At 34.4% G+C, this 23,485-nt stretch overlaps 1 protein-coding gene across 3 annotated transcripts in view; it reads left to right on the top strand.

Moving 5' to 3' along the window:
• The first annotated feature begins 9,830 nt into the window (after positions 1 to 9,830).
• LOC105198323 overlaps positions 9,831 to 23,485 on the top strand; it is a 52,571-nt gene continuing 38,916 nt past the window's right edge. For all 3 annotated transcript variants that reach the window (XR_003268808.2, XM_039455534.1, XM_026136070.2), the window contains exons 1-2: positions 9,831 to 10,134; positions 15,320 to 15,759. Coding sequence is in view for 2 of the 3 variants with exons in the window: in XM_039455534.1 (XP_039311468.1) it covers positions 15,508 to 15,759 (252 nt within the window). In the remaining variant the exon portion in view is untranslated. The remainder of the gene's footprint in view (positions 10,135 to 15,319; positions 15,760 to 23,485) is intronic.

Raw genomic sequence — 23,485 nt, 5'->3', positions numbered from 1 at the left:
CTGTCCCAGAACTCGCACCATTTCTTTCAACTATCGGATGCAGGTATAAACGAAGAAAAATGCCAATTGTTTCAATATCGAGACGTCAATGGTTTTCAATATACATATAAGCTATGAATATATTAATAAGTAAAAGATATGTATGGATAAATATGTAGAAATAATATTTCTTAATTAATATTTGCGCAGCGCGAGCACTACAAGTTTGTAATAAATATTACTTTAATATAATTATTGTATGAGGTATATTCCAATAAACGTCCAATTGTGTTTTATTTCAGTCGGTATTTATATTGCTTATCTTTCCTATTGCTGCACTTTACACTGATGCACCAATTGAAAATGCTAGTAAACCGGAAGTAATACGCGCGTTATGATGTTATTAATTAAGACAATAAATTTGTTAATGAACTAATTACGATCTGTAATATACCAAATTTTCAAGCGGATAAAATAGCGCGTAATTTATTTGTTTGTTCGGCAAAATTGAATCAGACGCAATAATAAATGCGATAATTATTAAAATTAACGACGAGAAATTACTGAAATTTATTGGTTTTTACAATTACAAATGCACTACGGAGATGTACATGTAAAATATGTATAAACTAATGTAACTATAGTAACTAATGTAACTATATGATCAACTTTTTAATAGACATGAGAGTTTAAATTTTTCTACTTCTTTACACCAAGTTATTTAAATATTTATATAAATTATTTTTAAAAATAAGTTTTTTCATGCGGGCCTTTAACGCGAATCATTAAAATAAAATAAAAGTTACCAAAAAAACTTTTTAAATGAAAAAGAAAGTCTTTTCGATTGTTAGCACATTTTTTATTTTATTCGTAAAACATATTTTGTATGATAAAAACGTTTCTTTGCAACACGTTTAATCCCTTCTGTTCTTAGAGACCTTAATTCATTTCCTATCGATCGCATAAATGTTCGATGAGATATTGCCAACTCTAAACTGCAAAAATAGCTTGATCTTTAACGGCGTAGAATGAAGTAGACCATATCGATCAGTAAAGAGCGGCATTAGCAATAGGGTTTATGAGCGCGCGAGCTCATCATAACGGGAGTGAGGAGACTACTAGCGAATAAATCGGCGGTAAATGGCCGGCGTACGCGATTTATTCGCTCGTCGCGGAGAGCTGAAAAGAGGCGTTTCCGAGTGGCAATAACGGATGGGATAATAATTGAAATTAGGAAGCGGCAGCGGAAGGGCTAATACGCTCGCGCGCCGAGAGCAGCTGGTCGAGTTCGTCGAGCCGGCAATTAAATCCCTGACGTATCGCGACCGCGATCTCCGCCTTAAGCCCGTACCGACGTGATGGAACGCGCGGCCCTTTCACCGCAAAACGGCTCTGTGAATTCGCCTGCATGTGAATTACGCACTTTGCACGCTCACTTAAAGATCGTCGGATATCTCGAAAGGAGCGGTACCGCGCCGGTGGTCGTCGTCGGGTCTGCTACGAGCAGCGCGTCTCATGGGGAAATAATTGCGAAAGCTGAATCGGAGATGACTGACGGAAAAGGACATTTGAATAAAGAGAAATGTCCCGCTTTGACAAATATATTGCTTTATAACTTGGAGCTTGCTTGCTATTCTGTTCTGCAAAAAGTCGGAAGCAACTACAACTCTCTCTCTCTTTCTCTCTTTCTCTTTCTCCCTTAATTACCGATAAAGTTGTAGCGTTCTCCTGTTTTAAGGATTTCTAATTTTCGTCCTAGTTCACGGAATATTTTCGTGGTAATTAACTTCATTAAATTGTTTATAAAGTTTATAGTAACGCAGACATATTGTGCAAAACACGAAATAACTTTGGATATATTTTCTGAAGCAGAGTTTATATGCTCTTTTCATGTCCAACGCCTTAATAAAAACAAATCAGAATGATTCAATTTACTTTGGTTCAAAGTTCAAAAAATGTAATTTCGCAAACACGTACGCACAAAGGTAATTTAATATAAAATCTAATTTTTTTCAGGGATTCAAAATTAACTTTTTAAGAATTATATTTTATATAAAATGTTTGTTAGCAGGAATATAAATTTTTATGAAATTAAGAAATAAACGTGTGTGCAGCAGGAAACTCTTACCTATACATAGCTTTCCATCCAAAAACGTGGGGAGTACTCTCTCAATACAATACTTCCACTTTTACTCATCCACCGCGGAATAGTATTCCCATCAACGATGATGTCGTTATCAGGACTGTTCGAGAGCAAGAGGAATATCGATAGAGAGCGAAATAAGTTGGTGACAAAGTGGGGAGGAGGAGAGGAGCAAACGGCACTTTTCTGGAACGATAGGCATCTCCAGACGGTCTGCGATGAACTACCCTTAACCGTATTCAACCCCTCGACCCTTCGAGGGTAATAAACGACTGTCTAGAGCGCATAAAGAGCGAATTCGACTCGCAAGGATCTTTACGGTGTCCCTCTGACAAACGATTTGGTGCTCGAGCGCCGATCTTCGTCAAGATTGCAGCCGAATCGCTCGTCTACCATTTCACTTTGGATGTCTCTCGACGCTTTCAACTTTGTATACCCAATGTCCTGGTTTCGTGTCGCACCAGAGCTTAGCTACAGACTCTTTGATGAATTGTTTACTTTTAAATTACTTTTTAGATTCTTAAAAAAATATATGTTTATCGTTAAATTTGCTCTATAATAAACTGAAACTTTTTAATAAAATTTCAGATATAAAATTTGAAAAATTGATCAGAGCATATTTTTAACATTTAAGTTCCATTTCTTTTTTTAAGAAAAAAAAAGTATTGTCGGTTAAAAGTATTTTTTAATCAATTGTCTTATTCATAATCTCCTTTCTGAAAAGTTATACGATCATTTTTACTGCTTTTGCACACGAAAAAACGTCTTAATAACTGCGATTCTAGCTCGTCAATTTTGCACCGTAATCCGGTTTTTGCGCTCTCCGAATTGCGCTCATCCGGCTGCTCGATCACTTTCCTTCAGTCTTTTCAGCGCGATTTCAAATAATAAACGGATCAGCGTAGAAGCACTCGGGTGCAACTACTTGACAAATGATCCCCAGCGACGATTCCCGATTTCTCTTCATCACGATGACGTCCGCGGATACTTTGTTTTATTCGCGTGCCGTATCGCGTTCGCGTTCGCCCGCGACGAAATAATTCCCGGCATGAAATTTTGCTCTCTAAAAAAGAATTCCCGCGATACCTTAACGTCGCATGAGTTTTCAACGCGACTCATCCCTAATTACACATCTGTCTTAATCCTTAAATCCTTATTATAATCCTTATCTCTCATTTTTCACAGTTATCCGTAAAGTCTATTATAATCTTTATAAAATTACTTTCATTATGATATGATCGAAATTATATATTTTATTTCACAAATATGTGACGTGTGCATTATTAAAATATGTAAAAGTAATTTTCGTGATTGAGCTTATAATTACTTTAAATCCCATTCAAAAAATAACATATGATAAAGCTAACATGTAACATAAACCGCAGTGACATATATAATTAAACAAATTATCCTTATTTATTTAACCGAAAATTAATTAAACACTTTACAACAGATACAGTTTATATTCAACTAAATTGGATAAAGCTCTTAATGTTTAAAATTAAAACTGTATAAGTTTAATTAAAATTTAAAATTTTGTATAAACATATGTTAATTAGGTATAGTATAATATTTAATTAATTCACACGATTGAAAAGAGATTAAAATGGTTTCAATCATTGCTACGATTTTCGTCGCACAAAACGTCATTTCTCATTTTTTTTCAAAGATAAAATTCAGTTTCCTAATCTCTCTGAATGCGCCAGCTCTAAATCTACATCCCAATTGCAGCACTCAACATTCATGCAGCGACGTTACGTGGCACAAGAAAAAAATAAATTAAATTTCTTCCACTCGATTTTCTCTGATTTTTGTCAAGACTGAAGTTAAGCACGGCGAGAACAGCGTTTACAATTTATTACTGTATTTCAGCGTTTTCCCGTAGTCGTTCTCGCAATTCGTAGACCAATACTGCCCATTTTGAATCACACAGGCAGATGCGTATCGTTCGATTTTCGATATCTATTCCTTGAGCGTTTATCCTCTGCGGCGCTTCTCGATAGTATCGAGTAGCAGTCTAGTACTAATACTAGTAACCTCAGTTACTACTGTCGCCTCTCTCCCTCTTCGTTTCTTCTCTCAGATTTGTCGGAACTTCGATGCGAGATCAATATCCTTGTTTCATTGAGATTTCGCCAGTCGATATTGCCCATCCAAATACTCTCTCATTCACTTAGTGTCCATCTCTTCGCTTCCTCTCAATAGAAACTTCATCTTCCTCAAAGAGAAAGCATCATCTCGCGTCCGATGCTTCATCAAATGATTGAGCAATAATAGGCGTTTCAAACATCAATTCTCAAAGTTGGCAAGTATTTTAATGATATACAGGGCTCGACAAAAAATTAAGAATCTCACGCGAGTCCGCGCAGCGTGAGCAGACTCACTCACGCGGGGCAGACAGAATGTTTAGCCACAATGTTTAACATTGGAAAATTCAATCGTCTGACAGATAAAAATTAAAAAAAAAAGTACTCTCAAAAGTAAACGGTACTTTTAAGAGTACAAAATAATAAAAAATAAAAATTTGTATTTTTTTGTCATCAATTTGACGATATTTCCTCATACGTATACTATTCACTAAATATTTATTTTAGATACTGCACTGATAAAAACAATAACTAAATCCTGCAAAATATTTTTTTTTACAAAAACGGAGACTTTTATTCTGATCAAATATATTGTTTATTTTTAAACGGATAAACAATTTTGTTAATTAAATCATTTCCCTATCAGATTTATAAAATCCTACTTCGTTATAATTTTATCAAAAAAATATTCCGTTGTACTTAATCTTTTTGTATGTGTAATTGGTACTTTACGCTGATTACACGGGGCACCGTTTTTAGATTTCTTTTCTGTTGTTTGAATAAAATTTATAATTTTCTTTGTATTCTTTATACATAGAAAATAATCAATTTTACTCAAACGACAAAACCATGTCGACCACAACCAATAATAAGGAAAATAATAAATTAAAAATTAATAATCAAGAAATATTTGACAGTGATTACTGAGTAATGAAAATAATCGAAAACCTTTTAGATCTGATTACTGATTAATCAAGTAATTAATTTTTTTTTATTACTGATTCATAAAAGTTAAAAGTTTTGTTTTTGATTATTTGATTAATCGAGTAATTAAAATTTTGTTCACTTTGATAACTAATAAATAATATATTTAAAACTTTTTACTTTTACTTGATTAATTGATCAATAGAAAAATGTTTATTTTGATTTCTGATTATCTAAATAATCCTTGATCAAAACTAAAAATATTACTAAAAATATCGACGATGTCAATCCCTAATTAAACCGTTACACGTAAATTATCCGATTTGTATTAAATTTGATATAAAAATCAATTTAAGAAAATTTTATAAATGATTTAATTACATCTCAATCTTTTCTCAATGAAAAGCTTATTTTAATTAAACAAAAATTAACTATTGCATACGAAAGAAAAGTCTGAAATTTGAGCATAAACTTTTTGCTTTTTGTGTATAAAACTTTATGCTATACATGTACATTCAATGTACATACTGTATTACAACACATTATTATTTCTTTGTACTACATTTACCTATTATCTGGTTTCTCATGCGAAGTTTCCTAGAAATGTTGCAGAAAAAAAATTTCTTTAAATTATGTTCATTACACATATTAATTACACTTCACACTTCGTCCATCGCAAATCGCGACATAATAATTTCTCCGCAATTTATTTGCGCAAGTCTTCACGTAACACCGACGGCGGTGACGCTTTCCCTGTTAACTCGCCTACGGTATTCCCAAACTTTGCATACTAATTAACCACGCATTTATCTGCCCTTTCTATCTCGTACTCTAGGGGCCTCTTCCGTTTGGGGAACGATTCTACTTTTTGTTACCTATCTCTGTGCCACTTCATGCGCGCTGATTAAATATTCTTTTATCTCCCATTTCTACGCGGTTTTATCGATAAGTACATGCGCTCACGATGTTATTACGACATTTTCGTTCCTGTTAAAACTTCGCGTAACGACGCTACAGCTTTCTATTCATTATACTGGGTTGACGAGCTTTTACAGCAAAGTATGTCGATGCATTTTCGATATTATGGCAATTGTAGCACGTAAAGTTGCAACCATATTTTGTAATCGTAACATGTACATATTTCTTTTTATATTATCTAGTTTTTATAATAAATATGCAAAAAAATGCTATACAAACATTATTCTTTATTTAGCGTTCTAATGTTTGGTGTAAGATCCCTTAATAATTAAAAAAAAAAATTTAATCCAATTTAGTCTCAACTATTTTAATATATACGTCTTAATATTTTTTGTAATAAAATTTATTAATTCAAGTATAATTTTAGTAATTAAATAATTTATCATTTTATGTGTGTAATTCGTTAAAAGGATTTCATAATTCTGCATGTAATCGTAATACACGTAAATAGATAATTAAAACCTTTCAAAAAATTAAATGCCACAAAATGTATAGATAGAATCTCCATAAAAAAAAAGTTCACCGGTGCAAGAATAAACGTGCATTGACGTATCAAGTAATAAATCAATGATAAAATTGAGATTGGGATTGATGAAACTCGTATCAAAAGATACGAGTAATTTAATATTTTTTTACGCTCCTAATATTTCTTTGTTATATTTCACCTACCAATTAAATATTTTATTACCGCAACAAAAGGAAATACGTGAATCAATTTGCCGTCATTTTTTGATACCTCTTAAATCTTCTAATTAATTCTCTCATTTTTTGCCTTTTCTTCTATTATTTTATTTTCATTATATTAATCCATGTATGATTTGTGAGTAAATTAATAAAAAGTATCAAAAAAGGAAATATATAATTTTAACTCCGTTTTTGTTTTTCTTCACTAATAATAGATAACGTAATGCAATATATTGTACATACATAATATATTTTAAAATAAGTTGCACAGACAGCAGCACACTTAACAAAAACATTTTAATTATGGACGTGTTCGATAGTTCTTAAATTATAAATGATATGTAATTCGATATCTTTTCATAATAAATAACTAATAAATCTAGTTATAAATTTCCTCATAAATGTATTATTGTTCGTTAAAATTCCATTGCCAATTGTTCATAATTATATTTTGCATTCAACCTCGAGGGCACTTTAAATATAATCATTTAATTACGTGTGTATGTGTAAATTAAATTAAATTCCACAATTACAACAACAAAATTATTCATTATTAATATCAAAAGTATCTTTAATAATGAACGTAACAAGTTAAGTTTGATAAATCAAGGGATAAAATTAGCATTTTTGAAGAATTTGACATACTTTCAGTAGTAATATTAAATATAATTTCATTAGTAATATAATTTTGTTCTACACCCTATCATATTAATAACATTTTTGCTTTTTTTAAAAAAGAGAAAAAGAAATAAGTTTGGGAGAAATTCTGAAAAAAATTGTTTCTTGCGGTACACGTTTCTCTTTTACAAGAGAGAGAGAAAACCCTTTTTATTTCACTTCATTCGCGGATTTTTTCGCGCCGTCTTTCGCGACCGCTAATTAACAATCTCGTTATCTTCACGGGCGATTGCGCGCGACATTTGTACGGTAAACGTGACATGCTCTGCCGTTTTCCCGCCACTTGATTTTCCACCTTCGACGTGCCCCCATTGTCTCCGCTAAGTGCCTGGGGCAAAAGTAATTGGTCGCGCGTCGAATGAGCCGGAACGATCCCGATAGCGCTTATCGACGCTGAACATGCGAGCAAATTGCAAACGCATGCGAGCACGTGGCGATTTCGTTAGCAGGCTGCGAGAAAAACGGAGCGCAACCGATAATGTTCGGAAGCTTCGGAGTTATGCGTATTCGCGTAATATTTAAATCTTTCTGTGCTTTAAAGAGAGGTTCATGTTTTTTGGAAAAATTAACTCTACTAAGAAGATATCAAACAAAAATTGCATGTTTAAAAATTTAAAAACAGATCAAAAATACAACGTGTGCAAGAAATTATTCGATTCAAACATTATACCTTTTAAAAACAAAAGTAAATTTAAAATCGTCAAATAGACGTGATTCAATGCTGCCTTTGTAAAATAAAAATTTGTGCAGTGTAACCAGACAAATAAATGTTATGTTCAATATTATTATTATATTTTATAAAAAATTCTATAAATTTTCAAAGAAAACATCACGTTTGAGCTAACGATTTAGGACAACTCGAGACACGTGAATGTTTTTGCACGAATTTGCTAACTAGTCGAGCAATAAAAAGCGGCAGCAAAGAGAGGGGAAGGGGAGAAAAACGCGGAAAGTCGAAGGATTCTTGCAATTACAGGAGTTTTAGTGGCACGAGTAGTGCGACTCGAAGTATGCGCGCGCGGGACGTGTAGTAGTCTGGCACATATTTGAACACGGGACGAAATGAGAACTGCTCGGCCCGGGAGAATATTTCCCACCGAATTCCACGTTTCGCGCGTTTTCGTCGTCGTCGACATATTACTTCGGCGACGTAAATTAAAAACTTCGTTTCCGCGCGCTACTTCGGCCTTGCCGTTCTTTGATCCGCTAGGCGTGCGGAGTTTTTCCGCTGTTCCTTTCTTTTTTTACTACCGCCTACAGCGAGCAAACGCAATATGGAATTTCGGCGAAAAGGGGGTAATCAGTGATTCCAAGGGAGTTTTACAACAACTCTTGTTGCAAAACTCCTTAGGGAATGATATTGTGCGAAGAAACACGTAACTTTATGAGCATCACAGATTTCATACAACATTTTTCACACTTCACACTAATTTTGTATAATTTACTAGCTATAAAAAAAATTGTTGCGATCAAGTATCCCGCTACCGATTAATTTCAAAAAGATGTTGCCCTTTTACGAGTACATCTAATACTTTGAAGTTGATGTTTTCCACGCTCAATCTTGTAAATCTCATCTGTATTTTAAATGTTGTTTTTTTTTTAATTTATGCGAAAGATGTTAAAACATAAAACATATCGCTTCAGAGTTAGGTGGCTTATCTGCAAGTCAAAACTTGCACGACGTTGTTCCGCCATAGATATTAGATATATACCGCAATAACTTTGCAGCCAGGTCATGTGTATGCATATTTGCACGTGTGCAAGCATTATGCACTCTGTTCTTTTAAAATAATAAATTGTATTTATATAATTCATATTTCTCGCGGGCAAAGATAATATTCTAAAGAAAGATCCACAAATAGCAATAAATAAACGATTTTAAAATTTCATGAAAATTTTTCCAAGATTTCTCCTATATATACGTAAGTTAATTTTATATATCTATTTAACGCGCGCGCGCGCGCGCAAATCAATGTTCAATTTCAGTTAGACATTCTCAATACATTTTCTGTCAATTGTTAATTTGATATAGCCAAAGATAGTAACTGTGCGGACTAAATTCGCACGATACGTCGAACAGCATCTTGACGGCGCTCGGCGGCGGCGCGGCGTCGGAAGATCTATGCGCTTCGCTCTCACGTCCGGCGTGCACGGCGGCTCTTATCACTGTCACTTTCCGGCCGAGCGACCGACTTTCTCCCCTGCTGGTAGCTGTTCGCTCACCCCCGCCGCCGACCAATCGGCGCGTCCCTTTAGCACGCCGCGCCGGCCGGATCCGCAGCGTGGCGCGGCATCACCGCCGGTGCGGCACATGCGCGCGCCCCATCGTCGTATATCTATAAGGGTAGCTACCCTCGGCGAGGCCGGTCAGTTCTCGCCCGTCCGGGGAATCGGGCCGCCGTTCGTGAGATCTCGTTCCGCCTTCGTTCCGGTCTTCATCGTCCACCCGATAGGACACGCAAATCGTTTCGCCGACGGAAAATGTACGCCACGATGCCGGCCGTGGTCTAGAAACTCGTCTACGGGAGTGAAGCTTACGGAACACGTGTGCACGGAGACGCTGTGGGGTGTCATATGCCAGTCGGGGATTGTGTACCGGTATCTCGCTGGCGTTACTGATGGGTAAAAGTGTCCTCGTCGAGGGAGGAGCGACGATACACAGTAAGGATCTCAAAAACGCGGTCGAGTCAAACCTCGCACGCCCACGAAGTCACTTCAGGCGATGACATATCAGTAAAAAATTTATCATCATGGCGTAACATCGGATATCGTGTGTAGAGCTACGTGTACGCTATTCGCCCGGATAACCGAGAGAGCCGATTAATGCAGGCGAAATGTGTGTTGGTTCAATTGTTCCGCGTCGGTGATGTTGAACAACTTGAACGACAATTCGATTGCGTATCGTCCGGGAAATGTTAATTTTGATTGAGCTGATATGACGATTTTATCAGTTATCGTTTCATCAATTATTTCGAGCGACACGGAATGACACTTCGCGAGAATGAAGTTAGTCAACATCGGCACTATCGTGTCTAACTAATCATCATGTAATCTCATATTGTCACAGTAACGTTGGCCAAATAACTGCGGCAATACATGGCAATACCAGTGAATGGTGTATCGATGGCGATGACGTTAGCTAACACAAGTGGAATGTGTAGCGATTTAATCGTCACATGTTATCCGACAATACGCTGGCCGAGGTAGTACCGAAATCCTCCTGCAATCACTTGCCAATTCGTTTGTCGAGGCAATACGAGGCAATATAGAATGAGAGATACGAGTTCAACGAACGAGCGAAGTTACTCGACAGCGGGCGAAATGTACACAAATTTAATTGTTCTATACTGCCAGTATTAACCAGCCAAAATTCTACGGCGATTAGATTTTCAGCGATATGAGTGAGTGCCATACGAATAAAATTGGTTAAAAAAAAAAAAATCGGCGGGATTTGTACAGATGTAATTTTTAGATACTGGAACTTAATGGCCAATCGAAATGTTTCGATAAATCATTGCGAATTTTTACGTTTCACCGACGTAACAATGATACAGTAAGTAGTAAATTAATGGCAGTAACGAGATACCTGATCAAAATGCTTACGTTCTACTTTCCAATTTTGCTTTCTAATAGCAGACTGAAAATGTTAATTATATATTGCGCTACGAACTACTTTCGTAAGTTTAATACAGTTAATTGAGGTTTAACCAGCTTCTCGATTCGTCCTAAGACATTAGTAAGAGAAAACAATAAATATTTGACGATTAATTATAACTAACGTATACAAAAAACGCAATCTCGCAATGATGGGTTGTCGAATTGGCAGTAATATGAAATAAAATAATATAAGTGTAAGAAATTAAAAGATTTATGTTAAATTCGAACAATTTGATTATTTAAAAAAAATCAGTGAATTATTTTTAGATAGAAATGTAAGATAGCTAATTTTTATGGTAATTAAAGAAAAATGATAATTTATAATAAGTTCTCATTTGTTCAAAATGCATTTCTACAATATTTGACAGAGAAAACAATATTATAATATTAATCGTATTAGAGTATTTAATAGTGCAAAATTGTGAAAATTTTAATTAAAATTACAAGCATATTTAATTAACCGATCGTGATTATTAATACGGATATATATATAATAAGTAGATTTATTTATATTTAATAGTTGTTTTAATGAAAATAATTTAGTCTTAATAAAATTTCTTTTACAAAATAACGCGAAGACACATTTGCTATGTAATTATAAGATTCAAAAACTATAAATTTAAGGAGTTTATTATTCAGTAGAGAAGGATAACTTTAGATTGTGTTTTTGAGCTATAGGAGCAATTAGATGAAAGGGTTTGATGTCGGATAACGTGCTTCAAATGTAATCATATACGATTGTCCTCTGAACTTCAGAAACGCGATATCATTACAACATAATTTCCGACAAATTCTGATATGCAGCTTATTTCGATACCTTGTGACTTCATTAATCGTATCGTAATTAAAACGGTGAAAGAGAGAAAAACGTGACAAACGCTCGTAAACGCAAACGATAAAAATATATCTGAATTAATTAATATCTGTAATTACGATTGGTTTTATATAAAGCGATTAATGTTTATATTTAATCCGAATGTTCAATTATATCGCACCGTATGTAATATTTTTTATTGCTTTGCGATATCTGTATCAATAATTACTATGTATTCATTAAAGAGGAATCAAACTCGTCTAAAAATTATTTTAAATTCGCAACTCTTTCAACACGTTTCACGTAGCTATAAAATAAAGCATCTGCTTGAATATACACTTTATTTTAACAACCGCTCGCAAAATTGTTAACACTAAATAACGAAAACTTAATTAACACGTTTTCCCTATTTGTCGCGGAAGATTTCTGTAATTTCGTCGGAATGTGATTCCCTGCGAAGGGATTCTCCTCGTGTGTAATCGAGTGTGGCGCATCTCCATCTCCAGAACGGTCTCCAGAGAGATTATGAATTAGCGAGCGTGTTTGCCGAGACAATCTCGGACTCGTAGACGTTAGCTGGCGATATCCCACGCGCGTCTCTCGGAATCTAGTTCATCGTGTTTAGCTAACGTCAAATGAGTTATTCCGCATGAGAGCACAAAACGGATTCGCTGCTTACTGCACGATATTACTGCTCGCCGAATATGTACACATAAATTCTCTGTATTTTACATTAGCCCTCCCATCAGGAGCCTCGTGCCGGGACGCTTTAGAATTTTTCTCCTCTCTTTTCTCCTCTGTTAATTTGGCCAACTGACTCAAAGACAACTTTTTCATAACGAAAATTCTATTTCTTGTTATCTCATTTCTACATTTTACGATTGGCTATTAAATATTAAAAGTCTTTTAAAGTTAAGTTACTTTGCAGATTAAAAAATTGTATCAGGCATTTCTTATAATTGTCAATTTACAAACAAGACGTTTATTTCTAATTGTTTGGAAGTCAAGTGAAACTAAACTCAAGAAACTAGAGTAAACTCGAAAAATCGAAATAAAAGAGAAAAGATTGAAAGAAATAAACGTAAAAAAAAAGGAAAAGATAATTTTAGTAAGTAGCGCAGTAGTTTGTTGTCCACAAACGCGTATGTGGAAACTCATTGTGTTGCAAAGAGGAAAACGGGCCAACTATCGAAAACATCAATTCGATAGCTCGTAACATGATACTATCACTAGTACGGCAAGTCTCTATATTGTAATTGTATTTAGAAATGGGATATTATCAAAGTTTCTCCTGTAACAGCGTTCCCTAAGGCACTGCAGAAATAGTTACAGAATATGTAATATGATGCACAATATACGTATATAAGATATTCAACCATTAATTCGAATTAGTCAATGACTAACGAGAGAACTTTAAAAAATACAGAGTTATTCTCTTAATAATAATCTAACAGAGAATTCTATATTTCTCAAGAATTTTCAATAGTAAAATTATTTTGTAAAATTAAATTTCACATAAAGTTTCTATTAAAGTCCATTTGAAGTTTGAAAATTAAATCTTTCTATACATTTATATTTTAACTCTTTCTTAAAAATTTTTTTGGAGAAGAATTTCAACTATTTGCCAAGAATATTATTAATAATCCCCTTATGCACTACAAATGGAATTTTGTAACCGCAAAAGATTTGCAATTTCAGGAGGTTAGCGGTTAATTTTGAGTCTAGTCGAATTCCTATATTAGTATCATGAATTCTGGAGATTCCTCTACCGGTACAAAGCGGCTGATTAATGTTGAACGCGCATGTGATAAATGATCGACGTCTTGGCGAAGAGGAAGATGATGGAGAATCACTGGCCCGGTGCTCTCTCGCGGCTCGTCGCTGTGGTTTGATCGAAGGGGTATTTCCTCCTCTCATACACGCGGAAACTTCTTTCGGAAGATAAACCGCTCTCTTTCACCCTCTGTGTCGTCCTCGGGGCGCGGCTAGGGGGGGGCACGAAAGTTTCCTCGAAAGATTCACAAAAGATTTTTTGGCCGCGTCGCGACATAATCCAGACAAGGCCAACGGAGTACCCCGTTTGGGAAATTTTATAAGAAACTAACGAAGAAGCTCTCTCGACCGGAAACTCTCGAGATACCCGAAAAGCGAAAATCCCATTCAATCGTAGAACACAGTTTGAATAAAACTCACTGAAGAAAAAGTTACACAAGGCTGGATAAAAAAAATTCTCAATGCCCTAGACCTTGCTAAATAATAAAAATGTTGAGTTTAAATTAATCAGAATAATATTAAAGAGGTAATATTAAATAAGAGTAATGTATATAATACTAATAGTGCAGTAGATCAATTTTTAAAATTATTTTTAAACAATCTATTCAGATAAACGTAATCATTTTTTAATTTGTATTGTAAATAAATTGTATTTTAATGGAAAATTTAATAAAGATTCAATTATTGATTTTAATTTTAAGAATACTAACAAATAACAAAAATAAATTAATGTTACACATAAAAAGTAATCTGTCCAATTCGATTAAAAATTATAATCAAAAAACTCAAATTGATTCAAAAATATTCGAAAATAAAAGGATCCGTATAAACTGAGATACTCATACACATCTTTGGCCGTAATCTCTCGTTGTTATTCACTGAATCTATAAACTAAAAATATCTCTCGGTTTTTTATCATATAGTTATTTAAATAATAAAAAATTAGACTTCTCGAAGAAAACTTATTGGCTACGATGCGTCGTGCGTCAAATCGTTAGCGTGCCTGACACGTGTGCAAACCTTTATAATCCTGGAGCTTGCTGCAAAACTAGGTCGAACTTTCATACGGGAGGAAATTAGGGACGAGTTTCCGCGTGCATCATTCCTGTCGGGATAGAGAGGGGAAGGGGAATCGATCCTGGAATTATTAGGTAATTACCGTAGTGCGGCGGGAATAATTCCAGAATCGATTACGTCTAAATCAGGGGACGGGTGAGAAGCGAACGGTGCAGCAAACAAGTCAGTATTTTCAAACTCTTCCTTTGTAGGGATTAATTAATATTAGATTACTCGCGTGTACGTCCACCGAGATTATACGGTTCGCATTTGACAAACGGGGACCACGTCGGATCTGTCTTCTTTCAAATTTTAATGAAATTTAAATTAAATAAAGAAAATATCAATATCGCAATATAGGATGACGTTTGCGTTATAGAAATAAAATTGTGCGAATGCGAAATTGTCAGGGAAATCAAAAGAGTTACACGCCAAAAGAGACTTCGTGAACGAGCAAGGACGAACCATGTACTTTTCACATATTTCAAAGGTAAAAGCGATCCTCAAAATATAAAAAAAAGTCAAAGTATGGGATAAATTTTGCAGAGAATCGAGAACGCGCCATTACAACGAGGAGGACTCTATATGAGACAATCCTACGATCTCGTCAACCCTTAATGTCTCCATCGTGAGCCTTCGGCAGCTGTTCTACGCGCGAGGACGCGGTCCTACGGGACTCGGGATCGACGTAGTGTGAACGAGGGAACGGACGGATAAAGATAAGGCTAAGGACGATGGGGGTGCCGGACGTGGAACAGGCCAAGAAGCGGCTCCAGGATATACTGAGGCGGGCACAGAAGCTGGAGATACCGACGCAAGAGGTGATCTCGACGCGGACGGCGCGTAAACTGCTCGCCAGAACGCGCAATATCCTGGCATGGACTATCTGGATCGGAGTATTCGTTATCCTCCTCAGTGGCATGGTCTACGCTAGTTGGCCTACACGACAGGACGTGGAGACCGTCAGGACCGTGCTGAGGCGAACAGTCAGTATCGATACATCTTTATATTTCAATTTTTTAATTCTAATAATATTAAGTAATATCAAAGCCGTAATAGATATATTTAAATCGATTTTTTGACGAATCAAATATTGTGACATTAAAAGACATTGATTAGTATTTTTCAAGTAACACGCAATCTAAGAACACGACAGCAATACGACAGCAACGATACCCCCCCTCTCTTCACTCCAGTTTTCCAACTCGCGATATTCGTGGCAAGAGAAAAGACTGAATTTCAATTCACATAAACATTCTCACAAACGTGACTTTCAGTTTTCGTTTATGTGCGAATAAAAAAATAAAGTTACCTTCTCGACGCTGAAAATTTTCTTCTCGTTTCTCTCCCCGTTTCCTGCGCCTTCCGTTTTCTTACATCATTTCGTTGCATATCTCATACCGCAGAGAATATGTCAACGGCTTTGATTCTCTGACAAATATGACCTGACCAATATACACATACGTAAACACACATATTTTCTCTATACAAAAAAAGTATTTTATTTTTATTGGCATGTAAGACGTTTGAACATTTCTTCGCTAAATACCTATGTCGCAGTTTTATCGCTCGATCGTAGGTTTTTATTTAAATTCCCTCTTAAAATAATTCATACATTTAATTGATAATTACAGCAATACATCTTCCTTTAAAAGCATAGCATAATAGCATGAATATGCATATGGTATTATAATTTCTCATTATAGAATATAAATTTTAGCATCGGCAACTTATTATTAGCTTAGAAAGGAAAGAGTTTAACACACAATATTGATATTAGTCAAATAAACTGAAGGAATTTTGAGATAAAAAAATGGATTGATATATCTCTGTTATATCAATTCATTATACTATATATTCTTTTCATTTAAATAGAAATTGCTGAGAGATATAATATCGTTGGCCACGCTACTTGAATTTCGCTGATTTTGGAAAGTTGGGCAATTAAGAGTTCGCGGCGGTCACATGCTGGTGTGGTCGATAATGCCGATTACGTTAAAGGAGAGAGAGAACGTTAGAGGTAGTAAAATAAAATCGCTCGGCCAGTGATATTTATTAGACGGCACCGGCGACGGTTACGGCCGATAAACGGCACAGACCGCGGCATGGAAAATTCACCTCGTAAATGGAAGCGTGCAAACAATAGTTATCGGATAAGCGTTTTCGCGGGATAAAAGCCGATCGGTCGCGGCATTCTACAACGCTCGCCGATTCGCGATTTTCTCTCGGGCTATCGTGTCAATCGCCAATCGAAAGAGAAAGAATTCCGCGCACCGTTATGAAGTGCGCGGGAGAGCGAACATTTGAAGTAACGGTTACGATGTTGGAAAATTATTTACGTCCGTTTGTTTGAAAATTATTTACATCCTTTTGACATGCGCGAAAGCGCGTGATTAATAACACTCGAAATTTATAATGGCAAAAATTGCGTCCAATCAAATTTTAAGAGGCGTTTCAATTTTGTTCATTAAGTAGTCTATTTGAATGTGCGTTTTGTGCGAAATCAACAAGTAAATAATTCAATTTTTTAATATCACGTTCCTTTTGTATTTAATCAATGACTCTCTAGTTTCGTTGCTCGCTTTCGACCGTATGTCCCGACAAATTTCAATATTATCGATGCTCGCGTAAAATCGCGCCAAAGGAATATCAGCGTTAAAAGGACTAAAAAAAATCGAGACCAGCGAAACAGCCTAAATGAAAGAGATTGCAAGTTCAAAGAGAGCTATCGCATGTGATCCATTGAAAATGCACATACACATATGTACACACACACACACACGCGTACGCGCGCGCGCGCACTTGTGCGTAGCGATTGATCAGTAAAATCATTTTGTCGGTCTCGTCGAATTCGAGTTTCATTTCATTGATAGATGTTACGATATTTTCAAAATGGCCTCTCTCAGAATTACATGCGTTATTGCATGTAATACGATTTTCAAAAAACTTGCAACTTGTTATATAGTACTTTTTCGAAAAATCGATCCAAATTAATAAATGCATACATATATATGTATAATATATCTGAAAAATATAAAAATATTAGTAGATATGGTACAAATTAAGAATTAAAAGATCTTTTTGCACTAAAAAAAAATTAGCAGTACCGAAATTAATATATCACAAAATGATAACCGCGATATTTTACGCGTATTGTTATCACAAATTCAACAAAAAATATTGGTCGCAAAAACTAAATATTTCGGTTTTTGTGAAAAACAAAAAAAGACACCATACGTGCTGCATACACTTTTTTGTTTGAAACAAACGCCGTCGGCGTTGTTCGTAATTATTTCAAAACGGCCGCGGCTGCATATGTTTCAATTTACGCTTCGGTATCTTCGTTTTGGTTTTTCGTTGCATGTTTGTTCCTGATTGTCGCTACGTTTATTCCTTTTTACCGAGCAACGTCAAATGTGTTCTGTTAGCAGTAGCTCTATCGTGTTTATTAATTAAATGAGAAGATCAAAGTAAGAAAACAAGCGTGTTAATAGAGAAAAATACAAGATGACAACCTCATAAAATATCTAAAAAAAAATTGTAATGTCTTCATTGTTAAAAGAAAAGTTCGTATTGAGTTTTAATTAAAGAATTTGCAATGTAATGTATTCAAAATTATCTAGTAGCTTTCATACGGCAGTTTTTTATTTTTATTCTCAGCATATGTAATACATTGAGAAAAAATTTATAAATTTAATAAATATTTATTCAAATAGTACTAATAAAGTATTTACTTACGGTGCATAAATATTGGCTCTATAAGAAAAAATAATACTTAAATTGATTCCTGTATTAAATAAATATATTTAGTAATTATATTTAGTAAATATTTCATTAGTACTATTCGAATAAATATTTATTAAAATTTAGTAATTTTTTTCCTTACTGTAAAACATAGTTTAATATTTCGGTAAAATTCTATTTATAATTATATAAATTAGAATCATATTTTTCAAACTATATTTTATATTTGAAAAAATTAATGAGAAAAACTAATTTTTTAATTTTACTATTAGAGAAAGATAGCTATATTATTTTGTGCGTGTGTATATATTACATATATATACTAATTTTCACTAATATAATAAACACGCTACATATGTATTTTACATTACTTCATATTACCTATATTTTCTAATTTCCTAGCTTATTTTAAAATAATTTACCGGTCTCTTGGTTGTTCTTTTTCTCCCTATTGGAGTCTGATAATTCGCTCTCTATCTTCTTTTTTCCGTGCTCCATAGCGCGTCGCGGATCGAGACGTCGAAAAGAGACCAGAGAGCCCGCCGGGCCCTCTCGAGGTGCTCAATTTCCATGGAAATGGCATCGAAACAGCACGATTTCCTGCACTTTCCCGCCACCGCTGTTCTCGTCACGTTCCCTCTCACTTTCACGCATATATGTACGAGTTTGCGTGAATACGCGCGGATCCGTTTTCTTCTCATTCAGAGAAGCTTTTGATTCACTCGATTACTTCGTCCGTTTCTCGTCAGAAAAAGAACAGAGGAAAAAAAACGCGGCTTTAAACGCAGAGTAGCAAAGTCAATGTATTTTCCGCTGGTAACATATCGTGTTCGCGTTGAAAAACTGCACACAATATACTTCACCGTATATCTCAATTGAGAGAAACTAAAATCTTGTTTAAATGCACTTTCAGAGTCAAATTTTCCAAGATTAAGAAGCTGACATTGTGCTTGCTAAAAGCATTAATGCTGTTATAATTACTTTAAACTTTTTGAAGGATATTTGCCAAGATCAATGTAAATCCTTAAGATTCCATTCTCCTCTGATATAAATGCATAAATTTGATATTTAATATTCATAAAAATTGTTTCTTCTCTCTTCATTAATATTAATATTAAAATTATTTTATTAATTATCTTTTCAATTGCTCATGTAATTCTCACATTTCTATACCTAGAAAAAAAATGTGTTGAAAAACTAAAATATTTAGTCCAATACGTTCAACTAAAATTGAGTTAATACAGCAATTATTTAGCTGTACAAAAAAAGATGTAGTTCATTTGTGTCAATCGTTAAAGCTTTTTTTAATCAAAAATTTACCAACCAATTCAACATTTAGTTGAATGTATCGAACAAAATGTTTTAGTGTTTCAACCAATTTTTCTTTTTGCGTAAGTCGTGACATCAACTGAATAAATGTAACCGTACATTTTTCAGATTTATTTTTTACAACTGATCACAAAAAACAGAAACCTAATATTTTTACAAAAATTATTACTCTTACATGTATTTTAACATCTTTAGAAAGTATCTGTATAATTATATATTTGAAAAAATTGCATATAAATATTATATCTAATGACAGCCAACAAGATATTTCAAAGAAAAAAAATGCACAGGACACAAATGTCCCAAGGTGTGTGTTAATTGTTACTCAGTATATAATGTTGAGAATGATACAGAAGTAAATAATTAAAAACTCTTTTTAGCATGATAGGATTCGTAGCATGATACTTAACGTTACGAGAACAGCTTTGAGAGTAACGGTATTGAGACTTGTAGATAAATCGTAATTGCTATAGGATTTATTTATGAAAGTGGTTGCAAAAAATGCGTGTGGAGGCAATAAACATGTATAAATAGTTACTGCTTACTGTCGAAGAATGTTAAACTACTTCACAGCGGAGCTCTTTTCTCCAAGAAAGAGCGGTAAAGTTGGAAAGAATCTCGAAGGAATTTTAATATCCACGCAGAGTGTTTTATCCGCGAACGCTCCGTGCGCTCGCTAAATTAAAAAATGCCCCGTTAAATAGTAAGTAGTTGAAAAAGTACGTAGGGCGTAGAGAGCGCTAACGAGGTCTACAAAGTATGCATAAAAGAAGCGATAAGAATCCCGTCTTGGGATTAAACGGAGTTGTTTATTCTCCGGTCGCTTCTATCGAAAGAAAAAAAAGATCGGAAAATGAAACTTTATATTCTCACATACTTTCATATAACCAAAAAATGATATTAATCGGTGCGAGAAGAGAGAGGTAGGTAGATGGACATGTAGAGAGAAAGAGAGAGGAACAAAGAGTCAGAGAGTTAAAAGGAGAGGGAGATAAAGTTATTGTTAACCTTTTCCAAACAAATATTTCTTCTTATACGGAATTCTAGTTGAAATTGGATTAATAACTGATGTTTGTCTACAATTAGTGAGAAAAGGAATGGAAAAACAGATTTAATTTCTTTCAAATGCATAAAAGAAGTTACTTTTCTTTAAAGATGTTGATTATATGACACAAGTATTGTAATAAATATTATTTAATCGAGAAGGCATGTATAAAGCATTCAAGAGACTCTCTCACCTCTCTTTCGCTAAAAACAATGTAATAATGGATCTTTTTTTATCACACAGCCACGCAAAAAAAGTGTCATTTCCGAAAGATTAGACGAATGTATCTCTATATATTTTGAGGCTCTAAAACCGAATATTGCTCCTCAGAATTGCGCCATCAAATCAGGATTTTTTTTACTCTCAAAAAATTACCAAACATTCCTTAAAATTACACACTATTCAATCCCGTAAAAAAATCCTGATTTGATGGCGCACATCTGTGAAGTCATATTCGGTTTCAGAGCCTCAAAATAGATAGGGATACATGTATCCAATCTCTCGCACATGACACTTTTTTGTGTGGCTGTGTAATCAACGGGAAATGAGAAAAATATAAAGAAAGAAAGAGTAAAAATATTAGTAGAAATATTTAAACTAGTAACAAAAAGTAACTCATTTTTCTAACGTATCTTCTTCGATATTACTACAATATATTTCTGTCAATCGAATTTATTCTTATTCTTCGACCTTTTACGTTCTTAAAAACAGATGTACCTAACCAAGTTTTCGCTTTTAAGGACAGATCAATAACAAATTGGTGAAAACGATCAATGAAAAGTGACGCTTCGTGAATAACAACGGCGCGAATTCCCTTCATCTCGAATTGCGAAATTACATTTTCACTCAGCAGCGCGTCCGTTTTGTAACAATCGCAATTATTTGCCCTGACGCGCGTGACGGCGGTACGTTCTGCGCGATTATTTACATCGCGTGACGTATCGTGCGCGTGCGATTGCAGTCGTCTCGTGCATTCGCAGCTCAGCATCGACCATGTAGCTCCGAGGGCCCAGGACGTCAAAATTATTATTGAAGCATTAATTAATCCAATACGGAACAAATAATTTCAAAAATATAATATTGTGTTTTTGTACACAAACGTGGAAAATATATTTACAAATATTTAATATATTATGTTATGTGTGACAGATTTTTTGACCTTAATAAATTATTTTAAATTTCAATAAATAATTATATTAAATATAATTTCACTAAAATCATATTCTGATACGAGATGCACGATTCCCGCATAAATCACGCATAAATGTAATTTGGAAATTGTAGGGTAATTTCGCTATATATCACACTTTTTCAAAATTTAATTTATCAGGTCTTATTTACTATATTTAACACGTCAATTTGACATCAAAATCATCAAACAGATATCATTTTTATGTCGATTCAATCTGGGTAATATAATAAAATGATCGCGTGTAAATCACTCCTTCTATTCTTTTTTTTTTTTTTACCTTTGTGACGTAAATCTTCACGTAAATATCGGAGTCACTATAAATTTTTTTCGCGCATTTACAATTTCAAAAATTGGAAACTCGACAAAATTATGTTTTTATTTAATATTATATTATTATTATATAATTCTTTATGATTAGTCTAAATACTCTAAATCGATTCTCCTTTCAATAGAAACTTGTTTTTTTTCCAACAATTTTTCAAGTAATAATAAATGTATCAAAGAAAAATAAACATTTCTTTTTTAATATTTATTTTCAGAGAAAGAATCAGCTTTTTTTATTCATAACAAAAGACGCAGCTATTTGTGTGTACAATGTGCGCAACATGCATGAGCCAAACGCTATCGCGCGGCGGTTTACAACGGGTTGTATCCACTGATGCCTGACCACATAGATCGCGAGTCCACTGTTCGGTCTGGGCGTATTTACCAAGAATTGAAACCGGCACAACTGCAATGTAGCATAACTAACAAATATAGCCTTCGGTGTTACGAACAAAGATGTGTAATCACGGTGTCTACTCGTGATAATAGAAACGCGATGAATAGCCGGAATTTTCAATTTACACCTGTCATGTTTTTTTTATTTTTCTACACAATATACGTACTTTGAATTGGTGGAAGAAAAATATATAGCGTCTCCCGTAACATTTAGAACCAACTTCATTTTTCTTAATAAAAACTTTCGAAAAAAATCGTCACTTTTTATCATTATCCAGAGATCTCGCGAGTTAGAAAACTTTCTTCGCAATAAACTATTATATATATATATATATACACGTAGTGCTTTGTATCGGTTTAATGCGAGTTCCAAGTAAAATATTCCGTAGCAACAAGTGAGAAACGCCGACAAAAATAAGGCAACACCACCGACAATGAATAACTCGATTTTATTGAAAGCTACGATGTGGCCCTACCCTTTGCGACAAATTACGGACGCATGGCGCTATTGTGCCATAAATATTACGATGTCGACGAGAGAGTGGATAAACTACATTCCCGATTTTGAGCAAATCGATATTTTACACGACATGCATAATAATGCGGCACATTACGTTAGTGGCATAATCTATCAGAACAGTAAATATTGAAATAGAAGTGGCGGGGAAAATGCCATAGAATG

This window comes from Solenopsis invicta, chromosome 12 (genome assembly GCF_016802725.1).
Source record: "Solenopsis invicta isolate M01_SB chromosome 12, UNIL_Sinv_3.0, whole genome shotgun sequence".
NCBI classification, from domain to species: domain Eukaryota; kingdom Metazoa; phylum Arthropoda; class Insecta; order Hymenoptera; family Formicidae; genus Solenopsis; species Solenopsis invicta.
Note: the sequence above shows the minus strand (reverse complement) of the source record. Positions and strands in the feature narration are given on the sequence as shown.